Source organism: Lissotriton vulgaris, chromosome 8 (genome assembly GCF_964263255.1).
Source record: "Lissotriton vulgaris chromosome 8, aLisVul1.2, whole genome shotgun sequence".
Lineage (NCBI taxonomy): Eukaryota > Metazoa > Chordata > Amphibia > Caudata > Salamandridae > Lissotriton > Lissotriton vulgaris.
This window is the reverse complement of record NC_141696.1, coordinates 140,865,080-140,883,076: the sequence shown is the minus strand read 5'-3', so window position 1 is coordinate 140,883,076 and position 17,997 is coordinate 140,865,080. Positions and strand designations below refer to the sequence as shown.

The 17,997-nt window shown below is 43.0% G+C and overlaps 1 protein-coding gene across 2 annotated transcripts in view; it reads right to left on the bottom strand.

The window, feature by feature from the left end:
* RAB6A (RAB6A, member RAS oncogene family) overlaps nucleotides 1-17,997 on the bottom strand; it is a 316,180-nt gene that overhangs the window by 51,951 nt on the left and 246,232 nt on the right. Inside the window, exon 4 of one of the 2 annotated variants that reach the window (XM_086933838.1) lies at nucleotides 15,169-15,274. In XM_086933838.1, the coding sequence (XP_086789964.1) occupies nucleotides 15,169-15,274 (106 nt within the window). Of the gene's footprint in view, nucleotides 1-15,168; nucleotides 15,275-15,355; nucleotides 15,462-17,997 lie in introns of both variants that reach the window. The other variant, XM_086933839.1, reaches the window with a different exon arrangement.

Below are 17,997 nucleotides of genomic sequence, written 5' to 3'. Positions count from 1 at the left end.
AATCTTATATGACTCCATGGGTGATTCTGGTACGATTTTCCTCTTATATATGGAGAGTCTACCAGTTTCCGAGTCGATGAATTGTCTTGACTCCTGTTCTTCAGGCTCCTCTGTAGCCTCCAATTCCGTCGACACTTTCTTACTGGCGCCGATACCTTGTTTTAGCTCGAACATCTTCGGAGGCACTGAGGGTGGCAACCCGAATTTGATCGGCGTTGACGCAGTCTGAACGTGTTTGACCAGCTTTGGCGTCAGGGCCTTCTTCGGCCCGACGGCTGTAGCCTTGTCCTTGATACGTTGGAGTGACACCCACACTTCCTTGGCTATGAATGGGCTGGGCCGCGTCGACTCAACAGGGTCCTTGGAGCCAGTCTTTGTCTTGTCCGCAGGCCTCGACCGAGGATCGATCCCGTCTTTCGGTTCGAGTCTTTTGTGTGTGTAGACTCCCTTTGGCGTCGGTCTTGGTGGTTTGACAGCCTTGACCTTGGTCTTCGGTGCCCCAACCATCGGTTCGATGACCCTTTTGAGCTTTTCAGCATCGACGGCCATTTTCTATTTCTTCGGCTCCGAGGGGGTGGAGGCCTTGGAGCCGACCAGAGTTAGTTGCACTTTTGGTTTCGGTTTTGGCATTGCTGGTTTCGATTTCTTTGGATCGACCAATGGCGGTTTTGAAACCGATGGCTCTTTAGTACTGTTCGAAGCCGGGCCTTTTTGCGGGGCTGTAGAACGAGACTGTAGATCTCGGGTAAGGCCTAGTGGCGGTCCCTCGACCTGAGCCTTATTGAGTGCGTCATCTTCGGCCCCCGTATAGCCGGTTGGGCCTAGCTCTTCGCATGAGCTATCTTCTACGGACGCAAGGGCCATTGCGTCGTCTCCTACCTTTTCGACGACGTTTTAGTCTTCTTCTTGCACCTCCTCGTCTTCGGCGTCGTACTCCGAGTCATGTCCCGAAGCCGGGTCGGAGCGGTAGTCTTGGTCTTCTAGATAAACGACCTCCTCGTCTTCGGTCCCGAAGATATTTTCGGGAACAGGCGCTGACTTCTTCGACTCCAATTGAGCCGCGCCTGAACCGGGCACAGGCCATACAGTTGGCCTCGTTGTGATCCAGGGACAGGCACTTGTTGCACACCGGGTGGACATCGATGTGCGGGTATTTTGCATTGCAAAGCAGACACCTCTTGAACGGGCTTCTTTCCATTTCAGATCGAAGATCGGGTCAAGCGTGGAAAGAAACCGTCTGAGTCCTCGATGTCCTCTCGAACAAGTTACTGGTACCGAACGAAACGATACCGACGCAGTCTAAAGCCTTTTGGCTTTGTAGAAAGTTTTCCTAACTTGAGCTAAGATAGTAACATCCGAACCCAATGGCGGAAAAAACAATCTGAGGATGGAGAGGATGCCCATGCGCACTGTAGTCCAGGGGAGGAGCCACCTATCTCGTGATACTTCAAAGACTCTTCCAGGACAACAATGTGCAATCATCCGGACCCAACACTAGGCGGCGATCTATGCACAGATATGAATTTAGCAGCCCACATGCCTCGAACTCTCCCGCATATACCAGACACTCATTCGTCATTGTTCATCTGATCTGAACAGACTCAAAGCTGCGTGGGAACAGGATGTGGGGGACTTCGAAGAAGAGGACTGTGCCGAAGCTCTGGGGAGCCCCAGGGGAGCGGCAATCTCCACTCGCCTACGACTGATAAAATTTAGGTACATACACCGCACTTATTTCACCCGACAGCGTTTGTGGAGGGCAGGTATGGTTTGTTCCCCTGAATGTCTTTGGTGTGGGTCGGAAGTGGGTACACTGCTGCACACAACGTGGGAGTGCTCAGCGCTGCAGAGATTCTGGGTTGGGGTGTTTAGATGCTTATCTGAGGTATTGGCCTGGGTGCTTCACAGGGATCCTAAACTAGCTCTGTTGCATGTCATGGATGGGGTTGGAGGCAACAGGTGCAAACGCCACCTATTACTCCTGGGCCTTACGCTAGCGAAACGTGACATAGCCAAAGCTTGGAAGGCGCCCCAAGCCCCGCAATTGGCTGCTTGGAAGAATGGCATGGACTATTGCATGGGGCTAGAACAGCCTATATTTATAGCCCGGGGGTGTCCTCGAAAGCATTAAAAAATCTGGAAGAGATGGGCCGACTACAGGGGCTTGGATCTGGACCCTCCGCCTGAGGGGGCCACCCTCCCGACACTCCGATAAACTGGACTTTGGCACACGTTGTACTGTGTTTTGATGGACATAGCGTGCTTTGTATGTGGACAATATCTTGCATATTGGGATTGGCAGCAGCGCATGGGGGGTGGGGCATGGGGGGGGTTACGTTGGTTTGGGAAAATTGCTGAAGACATTGCTGATTTATTGATGATGGCAGTAGACTCTGGATGTCAGAGCTTCGCATAATGTGTGTTCAGACAATAAAATCTGTTGAAAAAAAATACAAATTACGTCAGTAAGATACGCGCTATTGTCTTATTATTTTACCCAAATAGAATAAATACGAAATCTCAATTTTAAAAATATTGCACCGTAGCTCAACCCGTAGGGGGTTTTGCTGATGTACTGAATACTGTTACGAATTAACAAAGGTGCCCACTCTAATATGAAGAACGCTAGGACGCGATCACGTGACCTGACACGATAACGTAATCCCTTAGGAAAACATTGCGGGATATTCGGATACATGCCGGCACTCGAATTTGGAGTCTGGCTTGAGGAGGAGAGGTCGCATATCAGAAGCTCTCATCTGGAAACTACAGGTGAGGACGAGGAAATGACTGTCCTAGTTTTTCCGCGGTAGAGGCTGGAGGTGTGGGGATTAAAATTGTCTTGGTGGGCGGATTGTGGCCCACCAACAGCGCCACAGGCTAAAACCAGGCCGTCTGTGTTTCTGTGTTTTTCCTTTTTGAAGAGAACGGGATACTTAGATTGCTACTAAAACTAATAGATTTTTTTTGGGCAGGAACCGGCCGAGCAGTCCTTAACAGGATTTCCCCTCATGCCACAGGTGCAGTGTGGCTTGGAATTATCGCCGCACTTAAGGTATATATTAATATGGGAATGTGGAAGGCTTTTACTGCGCAGCAGCTAGTTTACAAGTCTGAATGATACAAAGATTAGTTCGGAGTGTAATATACACACTTGTTTTTCTTGTGCTCCCCTAACAGAATTTAATAGAGTGAATCTGTTCAGGTTAGTGGGTCTCATACTTGTGATATCGGTCACACAGAGTAATATAGATATCACAGTATATGAAAATTAGGTGGTGTTTAATGATTTTTTAAGTTTGGTCACTGGGTGACGTACTCTGGCTTTGTACAAGGAGACTGGTGCTACAATCATATACAGTATAATTCCCATAACATATCCAATCATTGTCACGTGCACTGCTCACCTGTAATGCACAACAAATGTACGTGTACAATCATCATCAATATATATGTGTAGACTCAAATTTTTTTGAAATGTCTCTATTTGCACTATTTGCATGAACAAACAAGTTTTCAAGGTGCTAACATCTGATTAGTACAGCGTCACTTGAAATTTTCCCTGGGTGCACATTTGTTTTAAATTTAACAAATGTTTGCGAATAATGAGTAATTTAAAACATCGCATTATAAGTTGCATGTACAAGCATACTGAGGTGACGAAACATGTCACCTCACTTATTGAAAACATGAAGATCTATTAAAGAAAAAAAGAAAGAGGAACACGGATTGATTTATTGTGTGTTATGTTTGAGTAACTCCTGAAACTACCAGTTGTATTTTTACGTGTGCTTGGGTTTACTGTTTATGATGTATGCCCAATATCGCCTGGCTCAGAAGCCTCTGAAGACGTGCCAGTTGGTTAAAGCAGTATTGCTGTAATTATTTACTGTCTAAAGTCCTGATATATTATTGCTGATAATTTGACACTGCCACGTGATGTATGAATGTCTGTATATAATGCTCCATATTGTATAATGCCCTTCATGTAACTATATTCCCTTGCTATGGTGCCATTTGAGTTTTTTTCCTCCTCCCCTCGCCTGCCGCTATACCATGTATCGACTTTTGTGTTCCACAATTGATTATGGTCTATGGGATCTGTTTTTAGGTCTCGGCTTAGAGACGCGCGAAGCGCGTTCTCGGCAGAGAACTAAAGCAATCGTTTCAGCCAACAAAGGGAGACAAGAGCTGGGCACTCGCCCAGCTTTCTGAATGGGAGAGGGAGCGACAAGAACTGGCCACGCGCGGATTTGGTCGCGCGCACTCTCACGGCGCCAGCGTCTCCGCCGCGCGCCGATGACTGCTCTCTTACTGGCCGGCTTCACGGAAGGCAGCATGCTTGTTTCTTTAAGTAACAAATTGAATGTGCCACATTATTTATTATGATTAATTTTAACATTTGTTTCAATTCCTAAAAGACTATTTACTACAAACTACATAAACCATTAGGGACTGGTCCTCTGGGATTACCACCAGGACCCGGAAATGTCACTTCTCGGCACTGTGTTGATTTTTCTCAAAGCTGGTTCGGGTAACATGGAGACACGTCCTAACATCCATCTGTATCACACCCAATGAGAAGCAAAGAAGAGAAAAAACACTTTTCATTAACAGGGCTGAAAGGATAAAATTTACCTGGATTAAATGGATAAAATTTACTAGCTGCTGTTTTAGTGAGTAAAGTTAAATCCGGGGGGGAGGGAGGGAGGTCTACATATTGACTATATTCTGTGTTCGACAATTTTCCTGAAGGGACTTAATTGTTTCATATGTTTTAAATGTACCTAATGACTTTTTGCAGATACATTGATGGTGGCATTAGCCTCCGGGTAACGGAGCTGTGCACGATATGTGACCTCAATTTAAAAAAAAAAAAAAAGTTACATCCGTTAAATGACAAGGGAGGGAGGGCTGGTCCAGTGAGAGGTATGTACGGTCGGTTCTGGCCGCTCTTATGCCACCAATAATGTCCCTGGCTTCTGTGTGGCGTCTGAAGTGAAAGCGATCTGAGGCGCTAGCAAAGCTTTTTCCAAGAATATAACTCAGACAGGGGGCGGAGATGGGGCTAGGAGGGATGCAAAGGAATGTGGCTCACACACAGCGGTAACAATGCTTGCCCCTTCCCCGCCATACCGCTGCCTGCTGGCACTGTTGCCGGCCTGAGGATTTATACACAGCAGCAAACCTTAAATAAAGACCTAAAACACACAACGGCGAGGATGTCCAGCACAGCTCTGAAGGGCAGGTTTCCTCTGCATATTGGAGAAACAGCTTTTGACTTTTCGTTGTTTTTCTATAGCGCTGTTACTGCTGTGAGGTCGCTTCAAGGCGCTTCGCGTGGAGGGAAACTAGGTTGCAGGATGAGAGCTCAGCATCCTCAGTGACCGCAGGTTTCAGGACCAGTGCATTGTGGTCCAGGCAATGGAACCATGTACACAGCCTTCTGCACCAAAACGTGTATGACTTGCCGGACGGTCTTCTGAGACAGGCTGTGAGGTGTCCTTCAGCTGGACAGAAGGACGGTACAGAGCTGTAAACACAAGGCACATAGTCAGATCTAACCGAACATGCTCTTTGGACAGGGGACCGTGTAGAAGCAGCGGAGAAGGTGGCATGGGCAGTGTGCATCACACAAAGGATGAGGCGCCGGCAAGGATTTGTGGGGTGTGAACCTCTCCATCAGCCAGGCAGATAGTACGAGATGTTCACCTGTTGGGTCAGAGACAGGTTTGAGCCTAGAGTGACTCCAAGGTTGTGCCTTTTGTTTGAGAAGGATGCAACAGACTGCCTATTGCGCACAGGAGTGCAATCCGGGGTCTTGGTACCCAATGGCAGGACCTCGATCTTGGCGGAATTAAAACCCACCCATTGCTAATGGAGCCAGCTATGAACATGTCAGGCAGTCTATGATGTGTTGACAGTTCACATAATTGTTCTATTTATCCATATATTTGTGGGGCCCATGTTGTAGCTGCTAGGCTGAGATACCATATATGGACTGAAGAGGGTCAGCATCCGACCCAGGAGTAAATCCTTGAGCTGGATAACAAGGAGGCCAACGTGACCTGGTGAGGTCTGTCAGACGAGAAGGAAGTGAACTCTTGGAATGCTGGTCCTCAGATAGCATGGGATGCTCAGACCCCAGCCACAAGTACTGCGTGGCGAAATGCAATTGGGCAGGAGGATTAATGTGCAGGCTTAGCTGCAGTGCGACTCGGTGAGCAAATCTTGGCTTATGCTCTTCATAGCGATTCTTGTCCCTGGTCATGAAAACATGATTGAGTGGAAGACACAGAGGAGATTCTACTTGGATTACTGGGTGTCTACAACCTTCACAAGGACTTTGGCTATGCAAGAGAGGTCAGAGCTTGATCTGTAAATGGTCAATGTCTCAGGATCGCGGTTGTGGTTCTTCAATTATGTAGATGACGTGAAAGGCTTCCGATGTAAAAATGTACCTCGTGGCCGAGTTAGTCTCTGATAAACGTGATGATGAGCCGTAGCACTGGCTGATGCATTCTGGTGACCTCAGAGCTGCTGGTTTCATAGGGGTAAAGGTGAACCATAGGCTTTAAATTGCTAGCTTCTAGAAAAGCAATGAATCCACAGAGTACATGAAACACACAAAAGGTGATGGGAGGCTGCTTGCAATAAGTCAAACACCCTGCAAAGCTTGGGGTAGCACTCCAACCCATGGTCCTTTTGCTCACCATGCCACCTCAGTTTGGACCCTCTTGTTATGGGAGGGGATGTCTTGGTCTCCCGCTCACAGCTCTTTCTTCGGGCCTCCCCCCTGGCACTTGTCTAAACAATGCAGGTGATGTCACAGGGACATTTTAAGCTAGAGTAATATTGTGTAAATCGGAATTATTTGGCTGTATTACATGTTATTTATATGTGTCTGATTTTGGTGTAACAGTGGCAAGCAGCACACACACTCAAGGACACAAATTCATGCATAATTGATATCCTCAATGTGTGCCACAGCCCTTATTGGAAATACATTAAGCAGGCCGTGACATTTGGAAATAAGGGAGCAATCCTGGGCAGGTCAGCAGAGATAAACAAGCATTTGCAATGCAATAAGTGTTGCATTACTAAATGTTTGAGCTATTGACGTTCAAATTAATGCAACGTAATTAGCTCAAACTTTAAGTAATGCAAGACCTATTGCATTGCAAATGCTTGTTTTAATTTGTATGTATTTTTGTTTGTGTTTTATGTGATTTAAATTGCAATAAAAACATTCAAAAAGAAGGAAAAAAAGAGGTGTTGTCTTTTCTGCATGTAGAGAAGTTTAGTCAAGAGGTGGGAGTTTACGTCCACGCTCATCTGGGCTACTGTTGCACTATCTACTTGTGCATGGCCCAGCAGCTCCACCAGTGGTAAAATAAAAATGTATGAATTCTCATATACCATCTAAGCTGGTTGTCACCAGTAAACAAGCAGGTTATGTTCAAAGTAGCTCGCCTTATCCACAGGGCTTATTATAAAATGGGCCTTAATCTCTCTGAGAAGGTTACACCCTACCCTATGGTGAGGACCCTATGCTCAAGTGCCGCTCTTCTACATAAAGGAGACCCAGAGTAAAAAAGTAAGTGAACGCAGCAGGATCATTCAGCCATAGGGTTTTCGAATCTGGAATAGGTTACCATACGGCATTTTGCCATCTAAAACTTTGATGCGTTTAAGGCGTAGTATGAGCTTATCTTTGGGCTCTACCACAGACAGAAATGATCAGTTTCTCCCCGCCCAGAAAAAAGACGTTGTGAGATCTTTTACTGTTGTGCTGGTTTTTAGTTGTGGTTTTTTTTCTCTGCTGTGGCTGATGCCAAAAAATGCTTTTGTGAATATCAGAGTAGATACAATATGTGCATGACAAAAGAAGGCAGCACAGCAGTTATTGCAGAGGTGTCCCACTCAAAGTGCAACGTTTCTACTCGGGAATAATATGCAATAGACAGGGACTTTCTAGTACTGATGTAGTCCATCTGCAGAAGGGAGCTGAATGGCCAGCCTCTCCACTTAACAGAGCTGGTGCTCACTAAAGGAATGGACAACAGGGCACACAGTGGGGATTTAACTCATGGTTGAAGATATCTGTCACCTGTGTAGGAATCTCTGGGAGGCTAAGTGTGAACAGTGTTAGTACTAAAGAGTGCAATAGAATTTACTACAACTGCAACTCTCTCTAGCATGGAAAGATAGAGATCTGTGGTTAACCACCCTCTGCAGTGTACAGGTCAAGGACCACAACTCACTGATTCCCTTCTGCAAGGGTAAATATCTTTCAATTTCGCAAGAGAAGAACCGATTTAAAGTGCTACAAAGTGCAAGACAGGGGAGGCAAATGCCATGTGGAAATGGGACCCTACCACGAGTGCTACAGTGCTTCTACTATAGGAAATCTTAATCAGTACATATATGTTTACTGCCAAAAACGATTTGTGTGAATCTTGTCATTAAGTAAAAACAAAGGTGAAGCTTCAGCACGGGTAACCGCAGAACCAAAGTTTTATGAACAGGACTTGGGATATAATCAGCTTGCTGTAAACGTATGAATGCAAGAAAAGTCTTGGGCTACCGAATGAAAGGTTGTCATGGTGCAGCAAAGTAAACGGACTGCAAGGTGATAATAGTTAGGCACAGAGTAAGGCACAAACTGCCCTGTTCTGAGAACGGGGGCCTGTACACTTACTTGACAAAGAAACTTTGAAATGAAGTAGCATTTGTCCATGCAGTGACTCAGACAAGACATGTTTTAGAATTGAATATTGAAACCATTCCTTCATTAGATAGAAGAGCGTGGGCTATTTATACAATTAAATAAAACGTCCAAGCCCCTGTCCTAAGGGGTTCGTGAAAGAATGTAGGGACATCGACAGCTTCTTTAATATACTTTAAAACACAATAAATAATTCAGATAACAAGAGAAACAGCGTCCTTCTGTTGAAATGGTATCAAGACAAGACTTGTATCCTAGGTTACCTAATTGTTAACACTAGGTGAAGTCAGCTTAAATGAGGCACATTCAACATTGATAGAACAATAACGCATACCAGTGCACACAGACATCTACCACAAGAGAAAACTGATACATCAGAACGTGAAGTGACACCATGTCTGATGTGCTTGAGTAGGCCCACATTTAGGCAAAGTAACTGACAAGAATGATCCTAAATAGCCTTGGCTGCCATGCAATGGAAGAAAGACAATGCCATTCAAATAGAGGGGTCCGTCTTCTACTCCTGATCTCAGTAAGTGATTTAAAGCCACTGTTCATCTGCATAAATCATGACCTGGACATTGAAGCCACTAAATATGGCTTTCATAGGTGCAGCTCCACTTCAATGCAGTCTAGGAAGTATCACACAATGTTTGGAATTTCCTTTCAAACTCTACGGGTAAGATGTAACATAGTTCCCCTTAAAGTATCATTTTGGCTGCATGACTGGTACGATTGATCGGTTTTGTAGGCTGTCTTTGGGGCTGCTTCACAGCCCTTAGTGGCCATTATCTGCATTTGTGATCCTCTACTGATTTATAGACGTTACTGGCTGTGGGTTTTTTTTTTGTTTGCAGCTTTATATAAGATCAAGCAGGGATGCAGTTACAGCCTGTTTATCCCCTCAATCGCCCCAGCTTGCAGCACAATTCATGAAATGTATGCAGCATTCAGGAAAGTAGCAGGTGTATGTCTCAGGTTAATGTGTTTTAACCTCACCGCAATGAGGCTACATTTACACCAACCAACTATATCTTAATAATGTGGGGAAATTAATTTGCTGCAAGTCAGACTAACAATCAGAGGAGATTTTTGATAAAATACCCTATTGATCCATAGGACCTGATTAAGACCAATGAATACATTACATCTGATTACTAGGAATTTTAAAAGTTCTAGCTATTCTCGATGCTTGCTGTTGAAGTACTAAAAGTGTGGTGCTTAGAAAACTACTGTCATATTCAGTAAAGATAACCACAAGGTTACCCCAATTAGAATTAGTAATTTGTGGACTTTCAGGCACTAGGAATTTATTTGTCCTCAATTGCTGGTCTGGAGAGTGAGGAAGTGGTGAGGGACACAGGCCTGCATGTCAGATATACCACCAGAGGTCTACCACTTTAAAAAAGCTTATTCGCTCTGAACTGTTAATAACTTAACTAGGCAAAGGAACAGTGCTTATTATGCTCTTATGTAAACTGTTGGAGATTAATGGTCCCCCGAGTTATAATTTATACTTCCTATGGTAGCTCTTGTATTTATACTGCTTATGGTAGCTCATATATTTATAGATGATCCTGATTAATGAGAAAAAAATTGAAATTTATTTTATTGTATGGCTCATCTAGGGTAGTTTATTTTTTTCTTTTAGCTTAATTTCTCTTATTTATTTCACACTTTGTAACAGTTATAATTAACTGGGCAATAAAATTACTATTACTGAGACATTTAGTAAGCGTGTGTGATAGCAGCATAAAAATAAATCAATGACCGTAAAAACAAGGCACAAATATCCATCTGCAAGCTATGTGTTTTTATTGGTGCAGATTTGACTTTCAGGAATGGACAAGAGTTTACAGAAGTATGTGTCCTCATGTAATGCAACTGGTTCTATATAAAGCGCTCTGATACCCGATTCGGGTCAAGTTCGCGGTATATAAAACTCTGTAAAATTAAAATTAAAAAATTAACTGTTGGACTGTGTGAGGTGACAGATGCTTGAAAATCCCAAACTAAAATTTTATAATTTGTCAATACGGGAATCGGGTTAAAATCACCCTTTCCTGTGAGATCTATGGGTAAAATAAATATCTGGAAACCACTCGGTAAAGAACTCTGCATGTGAACAAATGGTTCGCCTTAAAGGAAAAGTAAAAATATCTGGGAAGGCTGTCTAGGAGTTTCAGAATTCCAACGTTATAACATGTAGGAGGTTCCTTCAATCTCAGTTGAAGGTGAGTTATTCAGTACTAAAACAGGTGAATTAAAATTACATCCTCATATCCTAGATCCATTCCTGGGGTGCAAATGTATGAATAAAAGGTGCAGCTCAAAATCCTGTCCTAAACAAAAGGCTTACGCTGAAGGAGTGAAATTCATAGGAGAATAATGTGCATGCCACTGAAAATAAACTAGCCAATTAAATGGGCATGGTTCAAACACCTAAAAGAATATGCAATAACCAAACACCATGGCTAGAACTGTAGGCAGCACAGTATTTTGGAATGGAGGTGCAAGGCACAAAAATACACAAGGAGGTGCAGTGCTACACGGGAAGAATACTTTTCATTTACACAAGGGAGCACCACATTTGAATGCAAGACTCGGAGAAAGACGAAAAGGTTAGACTATTTGGAATACTCAAAGAGATCAGTTATCCAACTGTGTGGGACTGAGCTAAGAAATGGAAACCGTCCTGGCCACAATAGGGTTTACCTCACAATATGGAGCAAAGAAATAAAAATGTTAACATTGCTTTAAATAAACTAAACAAGACGAAATCTCTGGTATGTAAATTAGATACCAGTAAAGTATATTTTGATGTGGTACAGGATTAAGCTCAAGACTGAATCCAAGTTCTATGCATAATACACATGGTTTTACAGTTAGCAAAAAGTCATCCTGTTTCCAACCTAAAAATCTCCCATTGCATTGACAATTCTCAAACCCTACTGGACATGTAGGTTTGGTTCAAATGTAAGGAAAGCACTCAGCTTCGACTGCAAATTAAAAATGTATCAAGTTAGTAAATAATTAAAAACAATGTACATTTCTCCCTGTTTTTCCACCACTTTCCCCCACCTCCCCTTTCCTGCCTCTCATTCTGGGTCAAAGTCTGAGGATTATATTTAAGCACTGGTTCCAAAAACTAGTGCTGGTGGGTCTCACCTGCACAATCAGTTCAAATAAAGAACTGAGGTACCCCCTGTGATTTGTGAAGTGATTCCACAGATATCAGGTTCACTAACAATAATTGTTTATACATTCACATACCTACATATTCAAATACAAACTTAAAACCTATCATTAAGAGTGTTCCCCATTTGACACAAAGGCGTTGACATAAATAGCCAACTCCTTTGTCTTAGAAGACATCTGCTGGAGAAGAAGCAAAGGCTTATTGACCTTTTGCCTTTACCAATGCTATTTCCTGATGCTGTACAGCACTGGTAAAACCCATTTCTTGCTGCTGTTGATTAACATCATTAAAAAAGGAACAAAGGCAAAATGAAAGCCTGCATTACTCACTAGCGAGCACATGGTGATAATCTACGCATGTACATATATACCGAACTGTGCCAGTGTCTAGGGAATAACGTCACATTTATTTTGGGTTCATTTACTGACCCAGATGCCGGATGATATATGGATCGCTAATCAATCAAAACATTTTTTTTTAATTTTATTGGCACTAACGCGTTTTATGCAAAGATAATCAGCATGGCAGATGCAAAGACCTCAAACTAACTATCCAAATGCCCATACGGGATTCAGGAGCTGGATGAGGGAGCAACACTGAGCATGCGGTGGAAGGAGGGAGTGATTGGGGGAGGGATGTTGAAGCAGCATACTAGGGAGAGAGCTAGAAAACATGTGCACTCGCACAGTGCTGAAAGAAAAAGAAAAAAGTAGTTCCCTGAATGCAAGTAGTGGTAGAATACAAGTCTTCCAACCAAAACAATGGATGTACAAGGGGGAGGGAGAAACAAGACGACAAAGGCAAGTTACTGAATAAGAAGTGGGCCAAGGAGTGACAAAGCAAACCAACTGTTAAGCAATGGGAAGGCTTTAAGGTCATTTTGTTTTTGGAACGGTCCACAAGAGGCTTGTGCACAGAGAAGCTGGTAAGCGAGACTCAAGTATTTCCGAGCAGGGAGCTTGTACTGGTTAGATGTGAATTTATGAGAGATTTTAAGTAGCATAAACAGTGTTTGGGGAATAGCAGACTCAGCTGCTTTGTAGATAGGAAGTTGCTTTAAGGACTATGGAGTTGAATGGGATGTAACGACAGATCATCTAAACAGGCCTCCTAATGCAGTCTCAGGCATTTTCGTAGGTACAAATATAACAACGGTAATGCCAAATTAAGCTGCTTCAGAGTATAGTATTGTCACCTCACGAAATTCAAAAAGTATTTAACAGCTGCAGCTTTGTTTTTCACTGTATCTTTGGTTCTCCAAGAAGGGGTTTTCTAAAACCAATGCTCAGGACATGTTTAGTGCACCCCAAGTTATGGGCCACTCAAGAACTGCACTTTAAAGCAGCACAATACTGCTGTGTTAAAGAGAGCCCCATAGCATCATAGCCTTTTCAGCATTCAACAGGCAGACCATGCTTTACCTACAATTGTGGATGCAGAAGTAACTGAATAACTGCTCAATTGATATTACTTTCCAGAAGATACTTGGACAAAAGAAGAAAGGAAGGTTCAAGTAGAACGTTATTCAATATGAACTATGACAGTTCATTAACTGATAAAGCACATTCAAGTTTTAGCTATTAGCTATTCAGACTACAAATCCTTGCCTATCTTAGGAATCTCAAACCTCACATCTCCCCTTCTAAAAAAGAAAATCAAAAAACCTGAAATAATTTGGTGCTACAGTTTTAAACGTGCACTGTATCTCACTGGAAGTTCCAACCTATTTTTATGCCTTACATCATTGTTCTACAGAATTGTAGGGGCATGGCTACCAATTAAATTTGATCTTGTTCGGTCTTATTTATTGATACAGTTTTATAGTGCCAACTGTATATCCGAGCTGTACATGAGGAGAACTTTCATACTTACTTTTTTCACACAATTTTATTTTGTTACATTTCAGTAAGGGAGAACTACTGTCAGGTTACTACTCATCTCAAATTCCGCCTCAATTAAGCAATCTACCTGTTTGTTGTGGACAATTTCTCTATTTACTCAGCCACTTCCGTATAATATTAGGCAGGCAGGACCACACCTAAAGATGGCCACCCAGGTCTCTCAAGAAATGAAGTGCTAGCAACACACGGATTTCCTGTGAGGGGCTGTGGCTTGATGTACAGCACCTCCAAATAGAAATAACTTCGTACCTAGTCCCTTTCCTCACTCATTGTAGACGGGAGAGAATAGAAGGTGGATTTTTCAGGAGGTTACCATTTCTTTTTGTCTAAGTTTTGGGCTTCCATTTCCCCTCCATGCCCATGCTATATCGATAACCACTGTACTTTGTTTTGCTTTGTTGCCTTAGAATTCTTCTAGTCTCTATTTTGCCTTCATTACACCTTTTTCACTTTGCCCCAAATAGCCCTGCGCCTACTGGGCCCAATGAACTCATCACACTCTTGCAGGGCCATGCAGTTCCATGACATTAAATTATTGACCTTGGCCCTGGCTCCCAGTACAGCCCTGAAACTCTGGCCCTCCTGATACCTTTTATCACCTGTTACTCACTACTTCTCTCCTGTGCACAACACTGAAAAGGATCCAGCGCAGAAGAATTATATTACTTGGTACCAATACTTAACTATTGTTTTTCTTCGTTGTGGTTGATGGCCTAGTAATTGAATAAGAACGAAAATAATGCCTCCTTAACTTTAATAGAATCTCAAATTTCGTCTGCACAAACTTAGAAAAATCAACAATACAGAGGTAAACGACTACATTTTGAAGAGTCCATAGGTTAACAGGTTCTTTGCAACAAGACATTTTCACAAAAACACTCCAAGATTGGCATTTCAGAAAATCACGCTGTCCTTTTAAAAAATACAGCATTTAAATGAAAAACAAGACTAGGAATCAAGCAAAGAAACATTGAGTAGAGAGAAAGCATTATTTCTGGACAGCAGATTTGACAAAATTATACTGAGGGAGCTTAGTAATAAGGGTTCGATCAAAGATAGGAAAAAAGACTGGAGCCTTTGTAAAGCAGTGAGAGGAGAGACAACGCACATAATTACAACGAGATGGCATTCCTCGTCCTTCTTGTTCAAGCTTTGTACTGCACACATGATAAATTAACGGTTTTAAAAAAAAGTGTAAACCCCACAAAGCTGTACACATTTAAACCGATACTCTCCCCCCACCCCCAATCAATTATGAAAGAACAAGCAAAAGTGGCAGTGATTACGCATGCAGCTACTGATGGGTAAGAATTAGAAAGTCAAAAAGTCCCTCCACTCACTTGTGATATCATAAACAACAACTGCGACAGTGGAGTCACGAATGTAGCTAGGGATCAAGCTCCTGAAGCGCTCTTGGCCTGCTGTGTCCCATAATTGCAATCGTACCTAGCAAAGTCAGTCAAAATAATAGCAAGGAAGGGGAGGAAAAAAAAACAAGGTCAACAAACCCAGTAGAGGTATACCTACTTGTGATATCGTAAACTACTACAGCCGCAGCGGAATCACGGATGTAACTGGGAATGAGGCTACGGAAACGCTCCTGACCCGCTGTATCCCACAGCTGCAACCTGATCTGCGGGGTGGGAAATAATAGTACAAACCAAAACAAAAAGAAAAGAAAAACAGAATGGGAAAAAACTACTAAAATAAATACCAAAAACATCAATTGCTTTAGAAAATGATCGCAAATTCCAACACTCCTATGTAGGTGGGTATTTTTTTCGTATTAACCTATGAAGGGGTTTTTACAATACATACTCTATTCTTACGTGCAAAGAATTGTGTTTTATGTTAAAAGGAAAACACAGTGCCGGGGCTTTACATTTTTTGCACAGCAGCAATACCAAAGCTAATCAACCTAATAATTATTCAACGTAGGATGCAGCTAAAACTTTTATACCAAATTACTTGCTCAGTAAAACTACATCTCCCTATGACAAACATATTCCAAGGTCCGACTATCAAAAAAAGTTACTTACCAGTAACCAGAATGTGCCATCTACCTGCAAATTCCTCACCTGTTGAATATCACCAGGCGCCAAACTGAATCTGGAAGCTTTCTACGCCAGTAGGGGGCGCTGGCTCCACCTTTGAGCCAGACTGACAGCACTGTAGCTGTATAGTGCAGAAGTTGTTTTTCTGTGCCTTTTGAAGCAGAGCGGAGGAACCTGATCAATCGTGAAAGTGAGAGGAGTAATTCTGCCTTTAGTGCTATTTCTTAACACAAGAATGCCCCCTTGCATCCAAAATGGGCAGGGGAAGGCATTTGCGTTAAGAAATAGTTCTAAAGGCAACAAAACGCGAATAGCTAGGTCGCTCCCTAAATGTGATCTTGGAGTAGGTAGGATTTTCACCCAACTTAACCCTGGCATTTAGTGCTATCTTCTTATCGCTAAATGCCCAACTTGTGCCCAAAATGCCAGTTAGAAGGCATTTTATGCTAAAAAATAGATCTAAATAAGTTGCTGGGGTAGAATTCCCCCTCCAAAATTAATCCCAGCATCTAGCGTTATTTTATTCGCACAAAATGCACTTTTGTGTTCAAAATGCATAGCAAGGATGCATTTTGCTTTCAGAAACAGCACTAAATGGAGCAGAACAAAAATAATGAGCACAAGTAGCTGCTCACAGTTGCTAAATGTGCCTTCGTGGTAGGATTGTTTCATCCCCAAATTACTCTTAATTACACAAGCAGAGTGCAATCACGTTATTGGTAATTTTGCATCAAACAGTAACGTGGAATTACCGAAATCACACCAATTATGCCAGTGTATTTATAATTACGCCCCAGGCCTATTCTTTTTTACAAGAGAATAGCACTTTTTATGCAAAGTATGATCCAGTGAGGAGACAATATTTTCTAGACTGCCTGAACTATCTATTTTCAATTTAGAATATCATTAGTGACCATTCTCTGGGGCTCCAGCCGGTGTAATCTCATCTCCTCAGAGGTTAAAATGTAGGGAGGATAATGGAGTGCCCCAAGTGGAAAGTGGTGATCATCTTTGTAAGGAAACCTGCTTTAGTTCCAAGGACCAATTTATCCAGGAAGAAGCACGTGAAGGGCAGGTTAACTCAGTGCCTACAGCTTACTGAAGTGACTCACTGAGGTAATGGCCGCAAGAACAAGCACTGTCAAAATCAACAGGTCTCGGCAATGCCAGAGCCATTGGCTTTGTGAATGTCAATGTATTGGCCACTTTATTTAGCAGCACAGCTGATGTTCAGCATGGCTGAAAGACATTTAAAAAAACACTATGCGGCAGCCACCTTACTTCTGTACATTAAAACCATTTTATTCACTGTTATCATTCATAAATGCAAACGTTTTAAATGTGAAAAGTGGGAGATTTTATTAAGAAAAATCAGAGGAATCTAGTTTACCACCTGACATTTTGAAGTATTTCCTTCAGGCTGCTTCCACAGGGTCGACTTTGTCCTCCCCGCACCATGCAAAAAATGTGTTTCACATGAGACAGTAGATGGATATTGTGAAAGGGAAATGAGCTAGCAGTATAAACTCAGCCATGTCTGGACACAGCTGGAAGCAGCTCAGGCATCCGAGTTCAATCTTAATGCATGAAGGTGGGGACTCAGGAGTTTGGGGTGCAGCATATGCCCCTCCAACGGAGTAGATCTGTTTTGAGTAAAAGGCTGAAAGGGGGACACAGGAACTCTACATCAGCCTTCTAGGCTCCTCCACGCTGATGAGCATGGTTCGAGTCCGGTCTACATGAAACTTCCTGAGCACTCAAGGAATTAAGGATATGGAGGAGAACGCCACTCCAACTAAAATGCACCCCCCTCTCCCAATGCTCCTGTAAATGGATACTGTATGGCATAGAACCCTGGGCATTAAGCTTTATTGCAAGTGGCCAAGAGGTCCATCTAAGGGGTGCTCCACAGGGTAGATAGTCTAAATCACCTCTAGGTAGAAATGCCATCTAGTGGCCGGCAAAATGACCCGACCGGCTGGCTGAGCGTCAGAGCAGACAGTCTCAACCAGATCGTTAGAAAATAGTCAGACCCTATGCTGGTGCACTCGAGCCCAGAGCCTCAACACTTCCTGGCACAGAAGATGAGCCCTCCCAACTCCTTCCTGTTTGCAG